Source organism: Ips typographus, linkage group LG8, assembly GCF_016097725.1.
Source record: "Ips typographus isolate SLU linkage group LG8, UJ_Ityp_2.0, whole genome shotgun sequence".
Classification (NCBI taxonomy): domain Eukaryota; kingdom Metazoa; phylum Arthropoda; class Insecta; order Coleoptera; family Curculionidae; genus Ips; species Ips typographus.
In genome coordinates this window covers 995,983-1,020,296 of record NC_138429.1, presented here as the reverse complement: position 1 = coordinate 1,020,296, position 24,314 = coordinate 995,983, and the positions used below count along the sequence as shown (strand labels likewise).

The 24,314-nt window shown below is 36.1% G+C and overlaps 4 protein-coding genes across 16 annotated transcripts; 1 reads left to right on the top strand and 3 right to left on the bottom strand.

Annotated features, from left to right (window-relative positions):
* The first annotated feature begins 1 nt into the window (after position 1).
* On the top strand, positions 2–17,889 carry LOC145733216 (uncharacterized). 3 transcript variants are annotated; one of them, XM_081985937.1, is made up of 13 exons: positions 2–108; positions 271–440; positions 674–847; positions 900–1,154; positions 1,206–1,293; positions 1,348–1,552; positions 2,973–3,129; positions 6,391–6,518; positions 6,576–6,855; positions 6,909–7,574; positions 11,035–11,200; positions 11,248–11,320; positions 17,522–17,889. In XM_081985937.1, exons 2-13 carry the CDS (start codon positions 310–312, stop codon positions 17,560–17,562), a joined length of 2,364 nt encoding a protein of 787 aa, XP_081842063.1. In that variant the 5' UTR covers positions 2–108; positions 271–309; the 3' UTR covers positions 17,563–17,889. The 3 variants fall into 3 exon arrangements, with proteins under 3 accessions (XP_081842063.1, XP_081842062.1, XP_081842064.1); XM_081985936.1 differs by lacking the exon at positions 17,522–17,889 and adding an exon at positions 16,857–16,998 and having other exon boundaries at positions 60–440; XM_081985938.1 differs by lacking the exon at positions 17,522–17,889 and adding an exon at positions 11,376–12,782 and having other exon boundaries at positions 60–440.
* LOC145733235 (uncharacterized) lies at positions 3,131–4,896 on the bottom strand. Its single transcript, XM_081985976.1, has 4 exons — positions 4,550–4,896; positions 4,296–4,499; positions 4,064–4,244; positions 3,131–3,889 (listed from the first exon to the last, which is right to left on the bottom strand). The coding sequence occupies exons 1-4, from the start codon at positions 4,839–4,841 to the stop codon at positions 3,160–3,162; spliced, it is 1,407 nt and encodes a 468-aa protein (XP_081842102.1). The 5' UTR covers positions 4,842–4,896; the 3' UTR covers positions 3,131–3,159.
* LOC145733221 (protein sneaky-like) lies at positions 12,925–21,048 on the bottom strand. Of its 11 annotated transcripts, none has more exons than XR_014179158.1 (13): positions 20,392–21,017; positions 20,182–20,338; positions 19,999–20,132; positions 19,665–19,807; positions 19,390–19,615; positions 19,218–19,333; positions 18,954–19,167; positions 18,620–18,909; positions 15,721–16,015; positions 15,522–15,663; positions 14,742–15,470; positions 14,446–14,509; positions 12,925–14,385 (listed from the first exon to the last, which is right to left on the bottom strand). XR_014179158.1 is itself a non-coding variant. In XM_081985943.1 (12 exons), the coding sequence occupies exons 2-12, from the start codon at positions 20,616–20,618 to the stop codon at positions 15,273–15,275; spliced, it is 2,142 nt and encodes a 713-aa protein (XP_081842069.1). In that variant the 5' UTR covers positions 20,619–20,775; positions 20,883–21,048; the 3' UTR covers positions 12,925–15,272. The 11 variants fall into 11 exon arrangements, 6 of the variants coding, with proteins under 6 accessions (XP_081842069.1, XP_081842074.1, XP_081842072.1 ...); XR_014179160.1 differs by having other exon boundaries at positions 14,795–15,470; XR_014179156.1 differs by having other exon boundaries at positions 14,446–15,470.
* On the bottom strand, positions 20,952–23,755 carry LOC145733224 (ionotropic receptor 84a-like). The gene is made up of 9 exons (XM_081985952.1): positions 23,565–23,755; positions 23,351–23,511; positions 22,680–23,026; positions 22,450–22,625; positions 22,072–22,313; positions 21,903–22,018; positions 21,665–21,851; positions 21,343–21,617; positions 20,952–21,284 (listed from the first exon to the last, which is right to left on the bottom strand). Exons 1-9 carry the CDS (start codon positions 23,692–23,694, stop codon positions 21,071–21,073), a joined length of 1,848 nt encoding a protein of 615 aa, XP_081842078.1. The 5' UTR covers positions 23,695–23,755; the 3' UTR covers positions 20,952–21,070.
* Between the last annotated feature and the right edge of the window lie 559 nt (positions 23,756–24,314).

Here is a 24,314-nt window from a genome sequence, read left to right as displayed (position 1 = left end):
TAAACAGAGGGCGCCAGCGTCAACATGAACTGTTCTTTTTTCAAGTTGCGGAGAAATTCAAATTCACGCTCAAGTAAAATTCAAGCCAGTTTTCAAAGCAAAATGCAGGTAATTTGGATAGTTTTAAAGTTTTCCTTATTGCACGGCATTAATCTGCAAAAATCCTGGTCACGTGCAGTGCAAACTACAAAAAATTGTAGTAGGCTTTGGTTGTTCCAAGACTTCTAGAAGCCAAACGAGGGACGCCATTTTAAAAATAAGATATTTCAGGATTGTTGTTCCAGTTTATGGGGCTAATAATTACCTCAAATGTTAATAAGTATGAGTGAAATACCTATTTACGACTTGACTGACGAAGACAGTGTTGATAAGGAACAGGTGAAAACGTTTCCTTACTCTAATCTTATAGATATCAACCCCACAGATCTGGGCAGCATCAGGTAAGGGTAAACTCCCTGTTTTATGCCATTTTGTTCTAAAATTAGTGGATTATGCTAGTTTGTGTGGTTTAAAAGCAGTTTAAACCTTATTTTTGTCATTACATTTGTTTTCAAGCTCCATGGAGCGAGCATAGGGTTTTTGACGTCACGATGACGTAATTTGTCAAAATCACAATGTACCCATGTGTCAAATTGCGTCATCCTGACGTCACTTATTCATCCTTAATTTTCAGGAGTGTGTATCCCCGTTTGCTGAAAATAACTGAGCACAAGATGTTTTACGGGAATTTGAAAGTCGTTAAGTGCGTACTGGAATTTGTTACGGACGTTCTACAAAACTGCACCACTCCACAATCAAAAAACGAATTCGTCATTTCCCTTCTCTTGTTGAACAACCTGTTATCAGGGTAAAACGAAGGTTACTGGTAAAAAAAAATGGAAAAAACTTGAATTTTTAAGGATGAAATCGGCCAACCGAACAATGGAACTCGATAAAGAGTTTATCGAAATTATTTTTCGCGTTTCCTCTTATGACAATAACTACTGTCCGCTAGGTTCAAAGTATTGTGTTGACATGGTTTTACGTGTTCTTGATGATATGACGGATAGTGATTGTTGTGTTGTTGATGAGAAAATTGCTAAAATTATCGATAATCTCATAAGAATACAGGCCGATTTGGATATTGCCAGGCTTACTGTTATTATTTTTCGCAGGTAAGTATGTCAAAATAAGAATTCTAATAGATTAATCACACTTACTTTCAGATATCCATTTTCAAGTGAAACTTTCTCTGTATACAGTAAGTGGTTAATGCATACGACTATTCGGTTACTGGATAATTACAGTTTGGAGGTAAGATAATTAAAAATAAGTTGCTAAAATTGATTAATTCGAATTGTTGAAAAGGGTATTAAGGAGGAGAATCCAACATTAACGCTAATTCTGAGGGCTAATTCCAAGTTACTATTTGAAACATTTAAGTTGGCTAGAAGCGGTTCGGTTAATGTTCCGGAAGCAAAAACGCTTTTGGAAAAGGTTACCAATCAAGTTCATAAAATTATTCATCTCTGTTGCGTTTCTAGTGTCAAACAAGATGCCAGAAGTATTTTAGGTATAGTATGTTCAGTGACTTCTGACTTTTACGTCACAATCACTCAGAGAGGCATCTGACAATTTAAAACAATTATGAGGGAGGCTAAGACATTTGTAGAACCTTTTGACACTTTTCAGAAGGTTCACAATAGTCTTAGAGGCCTCTGACAGTTTAAAACAGTTAGAGCAGCATTTAGAAGTTTCTGATACTTTCAAATTTGTTCTAGAGGTCTCTGGTAGCTTAAAACAATTCTAAGAATGTTTAAAACACTTGTAAAGGCCTCTGGCACTTTTAAGAAGGTTCTCAGTAGCATTCAGAGGTTTAATAACTTTCAAAATGGTCTTGGAGGCCTCTGGCAATTTAAAAGAGTTATGGGTGGGGTTAAAACACTTGTAGAACCTTCTGGAATCTTCAAGAAGGTTTTCAGTAGCATTTAGAAGTTTCTGATACTTTAAAATTTGTTCTAGAGGTCTCTGGCAGCTTAAAACAATTCTAGGAATGTTTAAAACCGTTGTAAAGGCCTCTGGTACTTTTAAGAAGGTTCTCAGTAGCATTCAGAGGTTTAATAACTTTCAAAATGGTCTTGGAGGCCTCTGGCAATTTAAAAGAGTTATGGGTGGGGTTAAAACACTTGTAGAACCCTCCGGCATCTTCAAGAAGGTTCTCAGTAGCATTTAGAAGTTTCTGATAACTTCAAATTTGTTCTAGAGGCCTCTGGCAGCTTAAAACAATTCTAGGAAGGTTTAAAACACTTCTAGACGCCTCTGGCACTTTTAAGAAGGTTCTCAGTAGCATTCAGAGGTTTAATAACTTTCAAAATGGTCTTGGAGGCCTCTGGCAATTTAAAAGAGTTATGGGTGGGGTTAAAACACTTGTAGAACCCTCCGGCATCTTCAAGAAGGTTCTCAGTAGCATTTAGAAGTTTCTGATACTTTCAAATTTGTTCTAGAGGTCTCTGACAGCTTAAAACAATTCTAGGAATGTTTAAAACACTTGTAAAGGCCTCTGGCACTTTTAAGAAGGTTCTCAGTAGCATTTAGAGGTCTATGGAACTTCCACAATAGTCTTAGAGGCCTCTGACAGTTTAAAACAGTTATGGGAATGTTTAAAACACTTAGAGGAGCATTTAGAAGTTTCTGATACTTTCAAATTTGTTCTAGAGGTCTCTGGCAGCTTAAAACAATTCTAGGAATGTTTAAAACACTTGTAAAGGCCTCTGGTACTTTTAAGAAGATTCTCAGTAACATTTAGATTATTCTGTCAATTCCATAATGGTCTTAGACTGGAAATAACTGATGGAACTTTCATGTTATAAAACACATACTCTTTTTCGTTCTTTGTCTAATGAAATGAGATACTTAAGGGATGTGACGTAACAGTCAGAAGTCAACTGTTTTAAATACTGTAAAAAAAATGTTGAAATTTCTAATTTTCTTAGAGCTGATACTGTTAAAATTTCTGGACGAACAACACATCAGCATGAAGGAGAATATTTGTGAGGAAGTCGAGAAACTGCCTGAAGACTTGTCCGAATGGCCTTACTACACTTGCAAGACGTTTTTCTGGTTGTGTCATTTAGTTTATCATTCAAAAAGGTGAGACCAATTTATTTATTGTCATTTCGTTTAGTAGTTTGAAAAAGCGTCTGGATTTTCCTTCAAACGTAAACTGTAGGGTACATTGTGAATGCAATTAGTATTGGATGTTTTCCTCGTGGCTAAAATGTCTTTTACCAACTTTTTCCGGTACTCAATAAAGCGTTTCTCTTTCATCCAGTTGTCGAATAGTCTATTGGTGGACGGTATGTTTTTGTTTAAAAATTGCTGCACCCTACTCCATATATTATCCTTGTTCATTTTCATCAACCAATACCTGGGGATTAACAGACAGTTTGTGGTAGTGTCGGCGACGACGCGTCTTCTCTCAAAGTACTCCCCCACGTTAAAAATGGCACCCTCGCTCAGTTCGCACACTTTAATGAAATGAGTCTCGATTTCCTGTTCTTTTTTTCTCGTTAAACACGGACCCAACTTTAACGACGGATATTTGTGGGGGTCTGGCTTAGAAACGGCTCGTTTCTGACCTGATTTTTTCGCTTTTTTCCTAAACGAAGCAATGTTGCACTGTTCCTCGCCGCACACCACCAAGCGGTACTTTTTGAATCCAGAAACGTACTGAGGCACCACCTGAAGATGCTCGATAACGCTGCAAGTTCCTTTAATGATCAGGTAGGAGTAGGTGGGCAAACCCACGTTGTCCCCCAGGATAACCTCGTCGGGATTGTAACTTTTGGTCCTGGAGATGATGCTGCATTCTCGTTTCGTTACAATGTCCCAGTTTTTAAAGTACGAGTATCTGATGATGGTGTTCACGGTGATTCAAGTGTGTTTATTATACAGGGTGTCCAACAGTGGATAATGCCTTAGACGTTTATGGAGATTTGGATCATTTCATTGTGTTTAGGTACCAATACTAAATTGATTGATTGACCATCCACAGTTGCCACCCTGTATAGTGCGTTTCACTGACCTATTCATAATTTTTGTAATTTCTTCCCAGGCTTTCCACACTGTATCCTTGAGTACAATATCAAAATCTTCTTTTTTGATCATGAGCAGTTCGCAGGGCATTGTTGTGGTTATCGTAGCTGTTCTGGGTATTCCATGGATGAGCGCTACTTCACCGAACATAGTTCCAGGCCCGACAGTTCCTGTAAAATGTTATTGTTTTAGTGAATTTAATTGTTGATAATTTAGCTGACCGTGCTCTTCTACAATCCATTCATTCAGCATTTTATCATAAGTTTTTACAGTGACTACAGCTTCTCCAGCTAGCAGAAAGTACATTGCAGTGGGAATATGGTCTTGCTTTACAATCATTCGATCTGGACCGATGTAAACAAAGTAAGTTACCGCTGCCAGTTGACTTTTTACATTGGGCGGATAACGTCTAAAACACTTTAAACCTGGAAATGTCATTTTTCAAAAACCTCTTACACTTAATAACTATTTCAACCTCCAATGGCCAGGTTAAGCAGATGCTTGTCCTCTTCAGTTCGTTCTTGTTTCGGTTTGGACAATATGATTTTCTCCTGGGTGGTGAGGGTGCTCTTTTTAATCTTTTTTCTGGTCAATTTTTGAATGTTGAGCATCACGTTTTCGCCCAACGTATCGTCCAAGTCGCCCAGCCAGAACAAATTCGCCATCACCAAACGTACGAAAGCTTTGAATTTTCGACGTTGTTTTTGCACTTTAGCCAGTCTTTCTTCGGGGGTTAGCATCGGGGGACCGCGTTTTCTTTGCGACATCTTCGAAGATGTTATTTACTTTGTGCAAACGTCAAAATTGATGATGTACTGGTGTTAAATAATCGGAAAATTACTTTTACAACAACCTGTAGTTATCAAAAAGGTGAAAATCCTTCTACTGAACATTCTGTATTTTTTGTTTTTGTACAAAAAGCTGAAATACTGGACAGGGTGTCTCATTTTAAACGGCCCCCCCTTTAACTTTTGTGTTCTAAATATCTTCTTCTTCTAAATATTTAATTATACAGGATGTCCCAAAAAAAGTGTGACAGACCCAACTTCTGTTTTTTTATTAAATGGAACACCCTGTATATTATTCTAACTGTTGAATAGAGATCGTCGAGACGACTTTTAGACCGTAAGTGCTGCAAATGACCACCATTCAATTGCTCAATACAGCTGATTGGTTTTGAATTAACGGTCAACTTTGACGCCCACTAGCGACCAAACGGTGAACTCAATCACCTGATTTATTGGTATTTTTGAAAACCTCGAAATATCCTCTACAATTTTATTTCTAATCACTTTTACTGTCACTTGTCAAATAACCGAGTTATTGACGTTTAACCAGAGTGCTACGCAGCTGATTGGTTTTGACAAGTATTTAATTAACGGTCAACTTCGACGCTATCTAGCGACTAAACGGTGAACTCAATCACCTGATTTATTGGTATTTTTGAAAACCTCGAAATATCCTTTACAATTTTGTTTTTAATCACTTTTACTGTCACTTGTCAAATAACCGAGTTATTGATGTTTAACCAGAGTGCTACGCAGCTGATTGGTTTTGAGTTAACGGTCAACTTTGACGCCCACTAGCGACCAAACGGTGAACTCAATCACCTGATTTATTGGTATTTTTGAAAACCTCGAAATATCCTCTACAATTTTATTTCTAATCACTTTTACTGTCACTTGTCAAATAACCGAGTTATTGACGTTTAACCAGAGGTGGTTTCAAAAATTTAATTTTTTGAGAAAAGTATTATAGATAAATCTAACAAACTATACAGGTGTGGTAAATCCAAAACCGACCATAGGAAAACCGTGTAACTGACAGAGAAACGTAGATAATTGCATGCGTGGGACAAAGACAGTAAACGAAAAAAATACCAAGTAGGCCATATTTTCAGTACGCTGTTGCCAAAATCCAATACCGTCGATAAAATTAATTTTGTCTACAGCGTGGATTTTGGCAACAGCGTACTGAAAATATGGCCTACTTGGTATTTTTTTCGTTTACTGTCTTTGTCTCACGCATGCAATCATCTACGTTTCTCTGTCAGTTACACGGTTTTCCTATGGTCTGTTTTGGATTTACCACACCTGTATATCGTTGAAATCGTCTCGACGTGCTCTATTCAACAGTTGAATAATATACAGGGTGTTCCATTTAAAAACATAAGTTTGGTCTATCACACTTTTTTGGGATATCCTGTATAATTCAAGTAAGTTGCGTTCAAATCAATTTATAATGAGACACCCTGTACATGTGGACTTGACAATAAAACTAACAAGCAATACCATTAAAAATCATAATTTATTACAGAGTCGTTTGGTCTACCAGGGAAATTTGCATCGCAATGAGCCGCTTACTCTACAAGCCAAAGAATCGAATACTCATTGATAGTCACGTGTTAAAGTCTCTTTTATTCATATATCCCATAACGTTAGCGGGTAAGTTTGGTACAATTTCTGTGCGTTTCATTAAATTTATATTCCATTCCTTTAAAGGTAAAACAAATATGAAGAAAAAGCTGATTATAGGAGATGATATTCAGAATATAATTGTGCCTGAATTTATGCCTTTGATAAACGACGTTTTATCAATAGACCCTATCCAGCTTAAGTGGATCCTGTACAAATTTCCGGAAAAAGTTAAAATGGCTGCGGTTAAGTTTTGGTTGCAAAACCCCGAACCACAACATTTTGCCATACTCGAAGATGCCTTATTAATCAACCAGTCACATAACTTGCTGATTGATATTTTGATTGAAAATCCTAAAAATATAAAGTAAGTTACTTGTCCATCCAATACTCTGTATAATAACATTTTTACTTAATTAGGGTTCTCAACTTGATTGAACGTATTCAAGGCAGAGCCCCCTTTAGCAATATTCAGGCACTAATTGACAGGCATGTGGATAATTTAGAATTGTCTACTTTACTGTTGAAAATATTTCGTCGGGAAATTCCACGCAATCAAAACGACGCCTTCAAGTTGCTAACCAGTATGCGTCAAGTACTGATGATGAGCCTGGACGACGAAACGCTGAGCAACGCTCTTGTGCTCGTCAATAATCTAATCGACTGTTTGAAAAGCAATCAGAATTGCGTAATTTTTCTGGTCGAGGACGAATTCTGGTTAAAACTGCTACTAAGCGAGTTAAATAATCCAAACGAGAAACTTGTCAAAACAGTTTTGAATCTGTTGATTTTACTGCTCGCACACTGCGGCGCGTGTAAAGTTAAGGTGCTTACGTTTGATTTGACGCGTGCGCTGAGCATGACAGATTCGGTGGTTGATAAAGCGGTGCAGTTCCTTACGCTAGTACTGCGTACTGGCCTGCTAGAACCCGAAAAAACGACGATTTCCCACGTTTTTAGCCAGTTGTGTTCCCTGGCAAGTGTAGGGAAACTGACTTCTCACGTCTATGCAGCATTGAAAAGTTTGCTCAAGAAAACGGAAAAATTGATTTTTGCACCCAGTCTAGAACTTTTAATAGAGCAAAAGTTAGTTTTTTACACTTTAATGCTTTAAGTGTACATCCCAGATAGCAAACAATGATTAATAACGTCAAAATACGACTAAAAGACGTTATTTAAGTCCCAAACTCTCATTTAAACCTTCACACTGCTCTGAAAGCTTTCAGACTGTTTCTAAATATTTTCTAGACTAGTTGAAAAGCATTTGAAAGCTTTTAGAGTGTTTCAAAGGCTTTAGGAAGCTTCAGGAGCATTTACAAGGTTTTTGGACAGTTTGAAAAGCATATTAAAGGTTTTGGACTGATTTAGAAGCAATTAGAAATCTTAGAGGGTTCTAGAAATTGTTGGAAACTTTCAAACTGCTCTAGAATCATACGGAAGCCATTAAACTGTTTTGAAATTTTTTGAAAGCTTCTAGATTAGTTGAAAAGCATTTAAAAGCTTCTAAGTTGTTTCAGGAACATTTGGAAGCTTCTAAACATTGTTTTGGAAGCTTTCGGTTCTTCTATAATGTTTTGGAAGCTTCTGAAATTTTTCAGACTACTTCAGGAGCAATTAGAAGGTTAATGGACAGTTTGAAAAGCATAGAGAAGGTTTTGGACTGATTTTAAAGCAATTAGAAATCTTAGAGGGTTCTAGAAATTGTTGGAAACTTTCAAACTGCTCTAGAACCATACGGAAGCCATTAAACTGTTTTGAAATCTTTTGAAAGCTTCTGGACTAGTTCAGGAGCATTTGGAAGCTTCTAAACATTCTTTTGGAAGTTTTTGGTGCTTCTATAGTGTTTTGGAAGCTTCTGAAATTTTTCAGACTACTTCAGGTGCATTTAGAAGGTTATTTGACAGTTTAAAAAGCATATTGAACGTTTTTGACTGCTCAAGAAGAAATTGAAAATCTTAGAGGGTTCTAGAAATTGTTGAAAACTTCCAAACTGCTCTAGAAGTATACGGAAAGCTTTCAGATTGTTTCGAAATGTTTTAAAAGTTTCTAGACTAATTGAAGAGCATTTGGAAGCTTTTAGAGTGTTTCAAAAGCTTTAGAAAGCTTCAGGAGCATTTAGAAGGTTATTGGACAGTTTAAAAAGCATATTGAAGGTTTTGGACTGCTTTAGAAGCAATTGGAAATCTTAGAGGGTTCTAGAAAGTGTTGGAAACTTTCAAACTGCTCTAGAACCATACGGAAGCCATTAAACTGTTTTGAAATCTTTTGAAAGCTTCTAGACTAGTTCAGGAGCATTTGGAAGCTTCCAAACATTGCTTTGGAAGTTTTTGGTGCTTCTATAGTGTTTTGGAAGCTTCTGAAATCTTTTCAGACTACTTCAGGTGCATTTAGAAGGTTATTTGACAGTTTAAAATGCATATTTAACGTTTTTGACTGCTTTAGAAGAAATTGAAAATCTTAGAGGGTTCTAGAAATTGTTGAAAGCTTCCAAACTGCTCTAGAAGTATACGGAAAGCTTTCAGACTGTTTCGAAATGTTTTAAAAGTTTCTAGACTAATTGAAGAGCATTTGGAAGCTTTTAGAGTGTTTCAAAAGCTTTAGAAAGCTTCAGGAGCATTTAGAAGGTTATTGGACAGTTTAAAAAGCATATTGAAGGTTTTGGACTGCTTTAGAAGCAATTGAAAATCTTAGAGGGTTCTAGAAAGTGTTGGAAACTTTCAAACTGCTCTAGAACCATACAGAAGCCATTAAACTGTTTTGAAATCTTTTGAAAGCTTCTAGACTAGTTCAGGAGCATTTGGAAGCTTCCAAACATTGTTTTGGTGCTTCTATAGTGTTTTGGAATTTTCTGAAATCTTTTTAGACTTCTTCAGGAGCATTTAGAAGGTTATTGGACAGTTTAAAAAGCATACTGAACGTTTTTGACTGCTTTAGAAGAAATTGAAAATCTTAGAGGGTTCTAGAACTTGTTGAAAGCTTCCAAACTGCTTTAGAAGTATACGGAAAGCTTTCAGATTGTTTCGAAATGTTTTAAAAGTTTCTAGACTAATTGAAGAGCATTTGGAAGCTTTTAGACTGTTCCAAAGGCTTTAGGAAGCTTCTACGCTTCTTCAAGACCATTTACAAGGTTTTTGGACAGTTTAAAAACCATATTAAAGGTTTTGGACTGATTTAGAAGCAATTAGAAATCTTAGAGGGTTCTAGAAATTGTTGGAAACTTTCAAACTGCTCTAGAACCATACGGAAGCCATTAAACTGTTTTGAAATCTTTTGAAAGCTTCTGGACTAGTTCAGGAGCATTTGGAAGCTTCCAAACATTGTTTTGGAAGTTTTTGGTGCTTCTATAGTGTTTTGGAAGCTTCTGAAATCTTTTCAGACTTCTTCAGGAGCATTTAGAAGGTTATTTGACAGTTTAAAAAGCATATTGAACGTTTTTGACTGCTTTAGAAGAAATTGAAAATCTTAGAGGGTTCTAGAAATTGTTGAAAGCTTCCAAACTGCTCTAGAAGTATACGGAAAGCTTTCAGATTGTTTCGAAATGTTTTAAAAGTTTCTAGACTAATTGAAGAGCATTTGGAAGCTTTTAGACTGTTCCAAAGGCTTTAGGAAGCTTCTACGCTTCTTCAAGACCATTTAAAAGGTTTTTGGACAGTTTAAAAAGCATATTAAAGGTTTTGGACTGATTTAGAAGTAATTAGAAATCTTAGAGGGTTCTAGAAATTGTTGGAAACTTTCAAACTGCTCTAGAACCATACGGAAGCCATTAAACTGTTTTGAAATCTTTTGAAAGCTTCTAGACTAGTTCAGGAGCATTTGGAAGCTTCCAAACATTGTTTTGGAAGTTTTTGGTGCTTCTATAGTGTTTTGGAAGCTTCTGAAATCTTTTCAGACTACTTCAGGAGCATTTAGAAGGTTATTTGACAGTTTAAAAAGCATATTGAACGTTTTTTACTGCTTTAGAAGAAATTGAAAATCTTAGAGGGTTCTAGAACTTGTTGAAAGCTTCCAAACTGCTTTAGAAGTATACGGAAAGCTTTCAGATTGTTTCGAAATGTTTTAAAAGTTTCTAGACTAATTGAAGAGCATTTAGACTGTTCCAAAGGCTTTAGGAAGCTTCTACGCTGCTTCAGGAGCAATTAGAAGGTTTTTGGACAGTTTAAAAAGCATATACTGAAGATGTTGCACTTATTTAGAAGCAATTAGAAATCTTAGATTGTTCTAGAAATTGTTGGAACCTTTCAAACCGCTCTAGAATCAAATGGAAGCCTTTAAACTGTTTTGAAAGCTTCTAGACTAGTTCAAGAGCATTTGGAAGTTTCTAAACATTGTTTTGGAAGCTTTCGGTGCTTCTATAATGTTTTGAAAGCCTCTGGGGCATTTAGCGGGTTTCAGAACAGTTTAAAGAGCACATTGAAGGTTCTGGGCTGGGCTGCTTTAGAATCATTTAAACAAACAGTAGTTTTGCTAGCTGGGATGTGTAGAATTTTAGTGATGACAAACTGCACATGTGGACCATTAAGTCAGTAATAATGAAACTCGTTTTTAGGATTTCCTTCTCTAATGGACCGGATTTTTCCGCTGAGTGTCAACAATTCATATTTTACTACATCGATTTAGTTCATAGTAACAAGAATGCCATACCAAATATGTATTATTTACCACCGAAAATGTTGCTGGTAATGTTTCTTCGGCGTCGCAAAGATATTCCAGAGGTTAGTATTTTTCTTGTATTACAAAAAAATAACGTTTTTTTTTCTAGACATCCAAGTTTTTGCGATGCCTGGACGAGATTTACGAAATTCACGACAAGTCCGGGGATTTTTTGTCTGGAAGTAAGTGAAATTTCTGTCTTTTTTTCGGTTTCAAACAAGTTTCTGATTCGATCAGGAAGGTCGCTTCCGGACAATTAATAAAAATGTGCGACTGTCTCCTTCGTAAACAAAATACAGGTCAATTAGTTGGGTTGATGTCATAGTGTTCTAACATTTCATCAGCCTAAATCGTTAATGATTTATCGTTTCTGGAGATGGAGAAAAATTCGTGCCAAAAGATTGATAAAGTAGGCAACAGATGTCAAAGGTCCTTTTCGTTCAGCAAAATAGAGCTTTGTTCAGAAAATTTAATACGTTGAGAACTCGCTAAGTAGTCATTAGTTATTACTCCAAATAAACCGATTTTTGTGTCAAAACACTTTTGTAAATTGAGTTTTGCTTTGTTATAGTCAAATCTTAATTATCTCTATCAGCCTAGGTTTGGTTGTAAAACCATCAAATTTACTTATGCTACTTAGGGTGATGATTTAGCCAAACCACTATGTTATCAAAAGCCCATAAATTTACCACGCTTATCAATTAGGTAATTAAATTCCCAATAACGGGTTAGTTAGACCGAAACCTATTTATTTAATGAGATTATAAGTTTAAATAAACAAAATTTTAGGCCAAGTCTGGGGTCGTTTTCCATTAATTCTATAGTAGGCTATAATAGTACCTCATAAACATAATTATTCGTTAGATAACATGGAAGAGCTCGTTTTATTTAGTTTTGTGGTAAAAAGACAATTTTTGATTTTTAAATTTCTAGTTTTGGTAGTTAAGTTGCAACGATAAGACAGAGAGAACTATATGGCAATAATCAATCAAAGACAAAGATGAAAGTCAACTTGTCTGACATGTGTCAGTCTTCCAAAACGGATGTGACGTCACTTGACAGTTGATCACAAGAATTCAATCAAACTTCCTTTTAAAGTGGTCACGTGACCAACTATTGGCGTTTCAAAATAAGAGATACTCATCCCTCTGGTGATCAGTTATGAAAACAGTTTCGGGCATTCCAGCTGTCATTTCTCCGTTTGTTTACGTTGATTTTGGCATATTTTGGTTAGAAATTTAGCACAGTTTCGTAAATATGAAATGACAGTGTCGTATTATTTATAATAATAACTTGAAACGCCAATTGAATGACGTCACTTCCGTTTTGGCACATATTGACGCAGGTCACTTACAATGTTTATTTTCATTTTTGTCTAGTGCATTGATTTTTGTAATAGTTTTCTATTATTGTTTTAAGACAGCAAATCACAGAAAATGTTTATTGTAGCACTGTGATTAGTCACGTCAACGGTTTTTGATTATACAGGCGTGGTAAATCCAAAACCGTATAACTGACAGAGAAACGTAGATAATTGCATGCGCGGGAGAAAGGCATCAGTAAACGAAAAAAATATCAAGTAGGCCATATTTTCATGGCGCTGTTGACAAAATTAATTTTGTCGACGGGGTGGATTTTGGCAACAGCGCGCTGAAAATATGGCCTACTTGATATTTTTTTCGTTTTCTGTCTTTGTCCCACGCATGCAATTATCTACGTTTCTCTGTCCGTTACACGATTTTGGATTTACCACACCTGTATATGGTTGAAATACAAACAACAAAAATCTAAAACAACATTCCACTATTTAATCAGTAGCACAAATAATAAATAACAACTTACCCATTAAAACAGAGTGAAAATAAAATTAGAAACATTTTTATTACAAAAATTGTTATACTAAATAAAAATATAAATAAATCGTAATACTTTTGAGTAATTAAAGGTTTTTGAGATCATCACTAGTAGCACATAGCCATAAACAGTACGGAACCAACACAATTAACTTTCCTATTACTTCTGGCTAGTTTCACTGGAACACTAACTTTCATTTCTTCCTTATTGGCCTCCCCCAAAATGATTTCCAGATACTGGACATCGTCACTATTGTACGATAGAGTGGATTGTTCCAGGGTATAATGACTGTTTTTGATCGTATCTGAAGAACTGACCGGAAAACATCGCACCCAACTGGAAACTGTCAAACTAAGAAATAAAACGTACATCATTACTTTAGTCATTTTTTCTTTCTTCTAATGCTGAAGGGTTTTCAGATTGAAATTTCAACTGAAACTGATCTCCAGCACATGCTCCAATCAGTTTATAAAGTACAATATTATGCGATTGACACGCGTTTCACTAATAAGTGGGGAAGTTTAAACCACCCAGGATCGACTTGTAATTCACTTTTCTTGACCCCCAGAACAACAATTATGATAAGAAAACGTTCGGGCAAATTATTTAGTTTTATCAAATCCACATAAACAATTTGGTCATCAAATTTTGACTATTATTATAGCAGAGCAAAGCAAAAAAAAACCCTGTATAATATAGGACTTACAGTGAGGAATATTTTAATGACACATTCTACAAAAATATTTTGGCTGGAATACAACTTTTACTGAATTTGTTTGTTTATAAAGTTTTAAAGGCAGAAATATGATTTATAGTGCAATATTTTTCGTTATTGCATCAGTGATTTCTAAGAACAACATTTTTGTTTTCTTGTATTTGGGTATTTTAGGCTGACTAATCAAGTTCATGGGAAATTAGGGTGCCTGCAAAGGTCAAAAAACACAAAATTCCACTTTACCAAATCAAGCAATAATTTTAATTCTTTTTTACATCGATGGCAGAACTGTTAGTAGTTTTGGTCAAAAAAAAATCATCATCGTAGACAAATTAACACTCACAGGAATTAAAACTTAAAACTTTCTCGGAAGAGGGTCTGGATTTCTTCAGGACTGCAATTTCTGTTTGCACTTTCTTGTTGCCTGCCTAGATTTCCTGGTTGGCCATTTAATCTTCGTCGTTTGGCTAAACTTTGTTGTTGGCTGAAGTAATTTCTCACTCTTTTTGTTGCATTCACCGTCCAAACCTTTTTCACGATGAATTTCCGTAAATCGGTGCTTGTCCGGATCAACAATTCTCTGGGTTCGTGGATAGTGTCAGAAAAGTCTTTGTCGAAGGATTTTTGAGGTTTTTGTACTGGAGCCATGATGTTGTTAGTGTAGAAGTCACGAAAGTACTGTCATAGAGAAAAGACTATGAGTACTGTAGTTTAGGCCAATTTTGGGATGGGTAGTACCTAACCTCCAATAATTCGCAATTTACGTTACGTTTAGGTAACAAAATTAGGGCCAGTAAAGGAGCTGCAGAAAAAGTGTGACAGAGAAACGTAGGTAATTGCATGCGCGGGAGAAAGACAGAAAACGAAAAAAATATCAAGTAGGCCATATTTTGAGCGCGCTGTTGCCAAACGCCGTAAGTATTCAATACCCTCGACAAACTTACTTACGGCGTTTGGCAACAGCGCGCTTAAAATATGGCCTACTTGATATTTTTTTCGTTTTCTGTCTTTCTCCCGCGCATGCAATTACCTACGTTTCTCTGTCCGTTACACGGTTTTCCTATGGTCGCTGTTGGATTTACCACACCTGTATTTAGACAGCTTCAGTGTGCAGAGCAAATTTGACGTCACGATGAGATAGTTTATTAAAACAATATATTGACCAACTTTCAAATTGCGTTATCGTGACATTTGGTGTCTTAATGACGGAGAATGTCAACTTTTACCTAAAAAAAGTCTAAAAAATGGCCGTTAAACAGTTGGGAAAGCTGAAATTGTAAAACCACGTTTTCTGATTGTGACAATTTAAATTCACAGCTGGCAACTCCGTAAAGTTAAGTTGAAGCTTGTCAACAACAGTCATGTGATCCGGAAAATGTCATTTTTAAACACTGTTAACACACACACTTAACACTGTTAATTTGAATTGACATGTGTCAACATCAGTTTATATTTTTGGAATCGGAAGAAAATGTACAGAGTGTTCCATTACAGATTTATCAACTTATTTGCATTTTTCAAACTGTACTGTAAAGTTTCTTGACAAAAAGTTCAACAAAGCAATATTAATCATTTAAAATAGAAGAAGAATCAATTAAATCGTCATCGTCTTCTGTGACATCATCCGGATCGCTTTCCGCACTGCAAACTAAACATTTTTCTCCCATATCTTTCCAGCATTCCTGGCAATACAGAAAATGACAACCCTCGTTGGGACATTCAGTGAAATCGTTTGATTTTCTTGGTTCTGGTTCTTCGCAAACCTGCAAATTTACCTTTTGACTGAGTTTACTTACGGTTTAGTTACTTTTTACCAGACACTTTCTTCTTGCCACCGTAAAAAGCTTCAACCATCCACATTGCTTTGGATATTTCAGCGTCATAATTTGAAATACATTGTAGTTTTCTTCCAGGCGGCGTTCCCGCGCTTTTCTGTCCAAGTTTCTCTTCATATGCCTTCAATCAGACAAAGTGTGACAAACCAGTTTGATCATCAATTTGAGTTGATCATACTTGCGAAAACCGATTCGTCTCTTCAAAGTTTGATTATACAAAAACAAAACTCGGGTTTTTTCCCTTTTTCGGAAAAAATACGAACATATCAGCCTTCGGGTTCTTTGAGTGTAGGTTTGCACCCACAACATCAACCAAATACTCAAATAAGTGCCGAATATCTTGAAAACGTATGATTTGGGCAATTTTGAAGGTCTGGGTAAGCATTGCTCGTTGCTGCGCTCAATTTTAATGCGTTTCTTCACGTTGAAACCTTTCACCAAAGACCGTAAAAGGGCAGCAATCATTCCAGTACCTAGAACCATTTTTGTTAGTGATTTGTACTGTACAGGGTGGACTAATTGTTGAATTATGTTTAAAGAATTATAAGTGTAAGAGGAGTAACAATACTTATTATTAAGTCTTGTAACATAATAAAAGGGGAATTTTACTTATATTGCCCCAGACTTGTTTCTCATCAATAATAAATCAACTTTTTGTAAAATATCCGGAAAATGTAATTTATTTCTCCCATCCCATACATAAGCATCCCATCGAGGTGCATTTGTGGTAAAAACTTCAGACCTCTAAACTGAAACGTTCCTGAGATATTGAGCAAAAAAACGAGAGTCAACTTTGACGCCCTCTGGCTGCTAAACGGGACAACTTAGCCCTGCCCGTTCAACATCACGTGATAGCCCCGTCCATTAGCTTTCTTTTGTTATACAATGGTTTTATACAGGGTGTATCAAATAAGCGAGTTATGGACTATTTTCTGGAAAAGTGCACCGAAATTTAATCTAAATTAGTGATTTTTTGGGCCTACTATACAAACGGCGACCATTTTGGATTTTTCTTAATCAAAGTGATTTTTTTTTAACTAATTTGCACCTGGGGAACACAAATCTGACGTGCATTTTGCTCTAACTGGCACCGTTTCAGAGATGACCTTGGAATTATGTCAATTTTGACACTTTAGGGCGTGGCACCCTTGCAAAATGATTTTGACAAATGACACTTTACGTCATTTTTGTACTAATAACCTGAAGGTATTTAAGCAGTTGAGGTTAATTTTAAAAATAAAAAATTTAAAAAAAAAAATCAGAAGGTCGGTTCCTTTGAAAATTCTTGACAATTCTAGTTTTTAATTTCTCCAGGTCAAACGGTGCATGGTACCAAAAAAGTGTATAGAAGGTAAAAGTTGCATCCCATCAAGGTGCATTTGTGATAAAAATTTCAGACCTCTAACCAGAAACGTTCCTGAGATATTGAGCAAAAACTCCAAAAAAGCGAGAGTCAACTTTGACGCCCTCTAGCTGCTAAACGGGACAACTTAGTCCTGCCCGTTCAACATCACGTGATAGCCCCGTCCATTAGCTTTCTTTTGTTATACGGTGGTTTTATACAGGGTGTATCAAATAAGCGAGTTATGGACTATTTTCTGGAAAAGTGCACCGAAATTTAATCTAAATTAGTGATTTTTTGGGCCTACTATACTAACGGCGACCATTTTGGATTTTTCTTAATCAAAGTGATTTTTTTAACTAATTTGCACCTGGGGAACACAAATCTGACGTGCATTTTGCTCTAACTGGCACCGTTTCAGAGATGACCTTGGAATTATGTCAATTTTGACACTTTAGGGCGTGGCACCCTTGCAAAATGACATTTTGACAAATGACACTTTACGTCATTTTTGTACTATTACCCTGAAGGTATTTAAGCAGTTGAGGTTAATTTTAAAAATAAAAAATGTTTTAAAAAAAAATCAGAAGGTCTACCTTTGAAAATTCTTGACAATTCTAGTTTTTAATTTTTCTAGGTCAAACGGTGCATGGTACCAAAAGAGTGTATGGAAGGTAAAAGTTGCATCCCATCGAGGTGCATTTGTGCAAAAAATTTCAGACCTCTAACCAGAAACGTTCCTGAGATATTGAGCAAAAACTCCAAAAAACGAGAGTCAACTTTGACGCCCTCTAGCTGCTAAACGGGACAACTTAGCCCTGCCCGTTCAACATCACGTGATATTCATTAGCTTTCTTTTGTTATACGGTGGTTTTATACAGGGTGTATCAAATAAGCGAGTTATGGACGATTTTCTGGAAAAGTGCAGCAAAATTTGGCGAAGGTGATCAAAGTAAGGCTGCTAGAGCAAAAACAATTGAATATCGATACAAACATTTTACATCAAGTAGGCCTAGAATTTGACGTAGATTCCAAAAATCGAATAAAAAAATATAAGTTTGGTTTGTTGCTCAAATTTGAGACACCCTGTATACTACTGGAGTATGTAGAAATAAAGTAGACGCAAATATCTACAAGATTCATATTTGGTATTTTTTTACAAAAACTACTCCATTGTATTGTCAATAACTCGATTATTTTGACAATTATAGGGTGGTTCAATATAGCAATTTGTAGCCCTTGAAATTCTCATTTGACCACCCTGTATAGCGTTTTTACCTAAAACGTCGAATAACTGAGTTATTTATTATTAAAACTGAGTTGTTTGTAGTAAAGTTTGATTTTGACAGTTTTTACCGTGACAGCCCATAACTCTGTTATCTTGACAGTTACAGTGTGGTTCAATATACCAATTTGTAGCCCTTGAAATTGTCTTTGGATCACCCTGTATACCATATATAGTAGAAATGTCACGTTACCGAAAGATCTAATTCAAATCAAAATTAGAGAGTTAGTGTCGCAATCTTCCGGCAATTTGACTTCTAAACGATGTGTAAATTATTTTATTCATTTTGATCCTCCATCCAGAACTTGACGTCACGATGACGTAATTTGACAGTTGGCCAAAATCTGTTTGATTAAATTACGTCATCGTGACGTGAAATTGGTTCTGCAAACTTGGAGGAGCGTCCAGAAAGCAATGTTTTATTATTTTTGCACTTTTTAACAAACAAACCTTTAATTTGCAACAACAAGTCGTGTTTTCCCGTTGTCAAATAATCGATTTTAGCGTGTCTCCTAATCAAGTCGAGCGCTTCATAAAACAACGAATCCAACAACATAAAAGTGCTCGCCGTTAACATTTCCAGCATCAACAGAAAAGATTCCTTCACAATGTGCTGTCTTTCGGATTTCAAGGGTTTCAACGTTACAGGATCAATCAAAAGAGTGCGTTCGACTTTTTTCAAAGGCAACAACGTCGGTTTTCCTGACGCTTTTCTTCGAGCGTCAATTTTTCGAAAATACCTATTTTTTTTACATTGGAATTTTTCAAAACTTCACACACTCACTTTGTAACGTAGATATTATCGAATTCGAGATCTTTCAAGTATTTCTCTTCGTAATCTTGACAGTTCAGTATAATCCTCAAGAATATGAACGCTAACAGTCTTTTGATAATATTGAAAATGCTGTACAAAATCACTTGTTTGCCTTTAACCTGTTTCAAAATAGCCACCGAAGTATCTCTGGCGTCACGTAAATCTCTGATTTGTTTCATTTTTCCTTAATAATTATTATGTTGTAATTATACCAGGTGTTTAAAAAAAAAATACCAATTTTGTATTGCAGTTTAACGTCCTTAAAATTCTGAGTCAAACTCATTCTAGACTGTTTTAGATAGCTGTAACCTTGCCCAAATCCTGAATCGATATGTTTGGATGGGTCACACCTAAATTACATAGTTATAATGGCTGTACAAGTCAGAACAATTTTTACTGTAAAAACCTTCCGGTACCACCTAAAGCTTCAGCAATGTTACAGACAAAATCCAATTTCATCGGCCAACAAAGTAACCAGGCCGCGAACCACGTTACGGTTTCGTAACACTTGTCGTAACCACTTTCAAACATTTTCCTGCATTTAAGGGCGGCTTTTGCAAACTGATCCAGACAGCGTTCTTCCACTTTTTTTATGTAATGTTTCTCGTATATTGCCGCTTCTATTTCTGCACCTAAAAAAACAGTAAAAATGTTTGTCTAGATTTGTCATTTATAGATCACCTTTATTGGATTCATTGCTGTTTTTCAGTGTATTGATCTTATCAGTCATTTCGTCCAGATAATCGTTTTGTTCCTTAAGTTTTCTCATTGCTTCTTCACCTTCAATTTCACCAGTTATGGGAGCGGAAACATCCCTTATTGATCTACAAATTAATTCTGGTTGAGTCGAAGAAAAAGTAACAAGCTGAAAGCTGCCAATGACATGCTGCTTTAACTAAATAATGTTTGTCCTCCAGTCGCCATTTTGACTAGCTGACGTTTATCCCGATCAAACCAGCTGTCACTGTCAATAATTAATCTTTTGGAGGACAAGCATAGTTAGTTTGTAATTTACCTGATCGTGTCTTTAACTTCGTTAATTTCGGTTTTAATACCAAAAATGGCTTCCGCAAAGGGCTTAAACATCAAACTGAATCTGCTTTTGGTTAAATTAAACTGTAAACTGGCAGTACACGAAAAAACTCGAACCTATATTACACATAATTTCATGGACTTATTTTTACAAAACCCCACTTACCACTTCTTTACTATTGTCGGTGATATTTTTCACCGGTCCCGCTATTACCAAAGTAATAACCATCGCTTTCAGTACACTTCTGCCAACCTTACCGCCAAAACTGGGAAACGACAGCAGAGTGATGCATCTAACCTGCGTGGATAACGCTAAACCTAAACTGGAAATTTGCGATTTTAATTAGTTTGTTTTTTTAGTAAACCTTTCACTCACCCCAACACGAGACAAATGGTGAGGGCCAACCAAAACGAAATGTCCTCGCTGAAACTCAGTTCTGACAGGACGAATCTGTGGAAAATCAGTCCCAAACAAAACCCGTAAACGAAACCAAAACAAGCTTTTAGTTTTTGATTTTGGTCAGATTTGGAAAACAGCAACTGGTCTATTAGTGGTATTTTTTTGAAGCGTTCGATCCATTTTTCTGGATCAAATTTTGACATTTTCACTATTTGCTTAACCTCAGTTGTGTTTGGTTCCAGTTACATGATAACTGTCAGATTATCGTTTGAACGACGTAGTAATATACAGGGTGTCTCACATAGTAGTCCACTTCTTTGAAAGCACAGAAAATGTAGATAATTAGTCAAAGCTCCATAACTAGAGTAGAAAAAACAAACTCAGAACCTATTTGCGTAAATTTTACAACACTGTTCCTAGTTTGTGAACCACCATACTGACCAATCACATAAACTATTCACTATTACCATGAAAATATTCATCTTTTGACAGATTGGATAATTTATCCGCGAGAGGGCGTTTAATCAAACGTCAAATTTTGTGTCTTCATGGCCTGCTATTTAAAAAGGAGATCTAGATGGCTATTACTGAGATTAATGACATCTTGACTCACCAAATTACAAATAATTTTCTACAGTGACAGAGTATTTTGTAATTAATTAAAGCAACTAAAGCGATAAATAAGAAATTCGATTAAAAATACAGCAAAGGATACTACTACTCCTGCGGCAAGTATTACTAAAGGTGAATAACAGTCCATAAGTTCTACACTAAAAAACGTATTTCCTTTGCTAGAGCACGTCGGTTTTTTCGTATAAATTAGATTGTTTTCTCTTTGTTGAATCCCAGTTTCGTGCAAAAGTCTCAGCCTTAAAAACCCAAATGTACTTACCAAATGAAAATAATTTTTTTTTTTACACTCTATACCCGATTTTCAAGTGTTCTTCGTAGGAAGAGTTTTTCTGAATCGCCAACCACGGATCGACCACTTGTAAAAACTGAATTTCCTGTAATCCACACTTTTCCGCTTCCTCAAAAGTTTCCCCAACTAATTTGTATCCGGACCCAGTTTCCATATGGAAAGCAAACAGGCCTTGTCTCATCCGTTTTATACCATCTTCGATGGGCATAAAGTTGGGTTTTTTGCCCGGTGGCGCCACCTTTTTTTGGTAGATTGCCTTCCTGGTTGGTTCTGTAGTAGTCTGCGCAAAAATACGAAATAATTTCACTATCAAAACTAGACACTCACAGTAAAGAAAAAGTGATTGAAAACCGTGTCGTCTACTCCTAAAGGAATTCGGGAGCTTAAAAGGTCTTCCAGAGTTTTGATACTGTTTGACGATGTCTGCAATAATGCCACTATATTGGCCGAGTAGCACACGTACATAAACATTAATGTGATGAATAAAATCAAAGTGGCAAATCGTCCAGGCACACTAAAAAACAAACATTTTTGACTTTTTTTTGAGTTTTTCTAACATTTTAACCTGTAAGGTAACGCTGAGGCACTTTGCTGACACACAGCTCCTATTGTGACAAAAGCGACATCTTTAATGGAATCTCTCAGTTCTGTTTGATTTTGGCGCCCCCTACCGGCCAAACTCTAAAACCCACCAACTTTTTTACGTGACGTTTAAATGGTTGAGACTGGCTGACCTTTTCCAACAAAAAGTGATTTTTTGCGTGTTCCCACTTCATCAGACCGTACAAAGCTAGCGCCATCAGAACCGTTAGAATTACGGTAGAGTACCACACTTTGCTGTCAAACGGTAAGGTGTAAACGTTGGTGACGTAAGGCAATTTCGGCTGTCGAAAAACAAATTTTGACCGTGTGGGTGATATCATTGCAATGTACTCGATTAGGTCAACGCGTTCTTTTAGCAGAAATAATGATGTTCCTGGAAAAAGGAAACACATGACTTTACGTACACTAGACAGAAAAAAAAACTCTCTCGGTAGGTGGTGCCATCTATGATAGAAATCAAAAAACTCCTAAATCAAGATTTATCCACGTTTGACTATTTCCTTGTATACCTCCAATATCAGCATCTTTTCTAGTCAATTCCCCCATCATTCCACTCCATTGAGAGTGGTTATCTTTGTATCCCCATGTGTCCACCACGGAAAAATTCAAGCTTATGTTATAAATAGCTGCCACCGTTTCCACTAAGACATAGTTCACTTTGGCAATGCTGTCTATATGTTTATCTCTGAAATTATAGCTATTTTCCGCTCAATCAAAATGGGTGGATTTTAGGACGTACCTTTTGTCAGTAAGATGGTTTAACGAATCGTTGTTAGTGATCACTAAACAGGCGTTTAAAGTTACATTTAAAGTTTTTCTGCGCCTTAACCTGCTTGAAGTGTCATAAACCAGACCGTATTCCGGGGTCCATTGAGCGTAATTTTCTATTTTTACATTTTGAGACTTTTTGTGGGTTTTGAACAGTTTTACCACAGATATTTCTACGTTTCTGTCAACGTATAAGAGCAAATTGAAATCACTGTCCACTAAAAGAGAGTAATTCAGAAATTCGTTAAGGTTGTCCTTTATGGTTCCATAGTCCATGATCCATTTGTAAGGATTGGCGAATAATTTATTGGCTTCAGCCTGAGGAAATGTATACAGATGTGGTAAATCCAAAACCGACCATAAGAAAACCGTGTAACTGACAGAGAAACGTAGATAATTGCATGCGTGGGACAAAGACAGTAAACGAAAAAAATACCAAGTAGGCCATATTTTCAGTACGACGATATTGGATTTTGGCAACAGCGCACTGAAAATATGGCCTACTTGGTATTTTTTTGTTTACTGTCTTTGTCCCACGCATGCAATTATCTTTCTCTGTCAGTTACACGGTTTTCCTATGGTCGGTTTTGGATTTACCACATTTAATTTTAATTGAGAGCTGATTTTAAGAACTTTAAATACCATTTGCAGAAACTGTTGAGTTTTGCTGCAATTGAAATCAACCATAAATAGTAAATGTTCGTTGTGGTTAATGTGTGGGGATAGTGCAGACAAGTCTGGTTCTGACATTAACGCCATTTTGTATCCACTGGTAGACAACCTTTTATACACCGTGAAGGCAGCTGGAAACCAAATAAATTTAGAATATTTCTTGCTTTTGCCCTGAAAAATGTACCACTTTTGCTACATACAAAACTGATAATTCTATTTTGATTGGTTAGTGATTTGGTTAAATCAAAATAGAAATTTTCATCTGCCAGAGTTGAAAGTGACCATAAAACGCTAATAAACAACACAGACCACATGATGATAACTCTCTGTCATGCGTGACCAAACTAATTTGGTTTAACTAGCAATAAGTTTTTTAATGATGTGCATATAGACACACTTGCATGAATGCTGAAAATTGTCCTTAACCAAACCTTTTTGACAAATAATAATTGTGTAATAACAATAATTGAGTTCAGTGGAGGAGAATCACCTGGAAATTCTGTCAAATCAATCAAGATTCTGCAAGCATTTTGTTTAGAAAATTAAGGTGACAAATGTGACTTTTTTGGGACACTGAAGTTTGAACTGCCAGAAACACAGTTTGAAAGGACAGTCAGAGACAAAATCGCCTGTAAAACCCACTTGGAATGAGAAAATGACAGTTTTAAGCACATTTTTGGAATCCTCGTTAAATTTCCTATTCAGTTACTTGGAAAAACCGTATAAAATGTGATACAGTCTGGGAGAAAAGCAGTGTCAAATTTTGAACTAAAAGAAACAACATTCGGAAGGACAGTCAGGGACAAAATAGCTGGTAAAACCCTCTCCTAGTCAGAAAATGTTTGATTTAAGTACATTTTTGGAATCCTCATTAAATTTCCTATTTAATAGCCAAAAAAAACAAAAAACATATCGGTACAGTCATGGTGAAAAA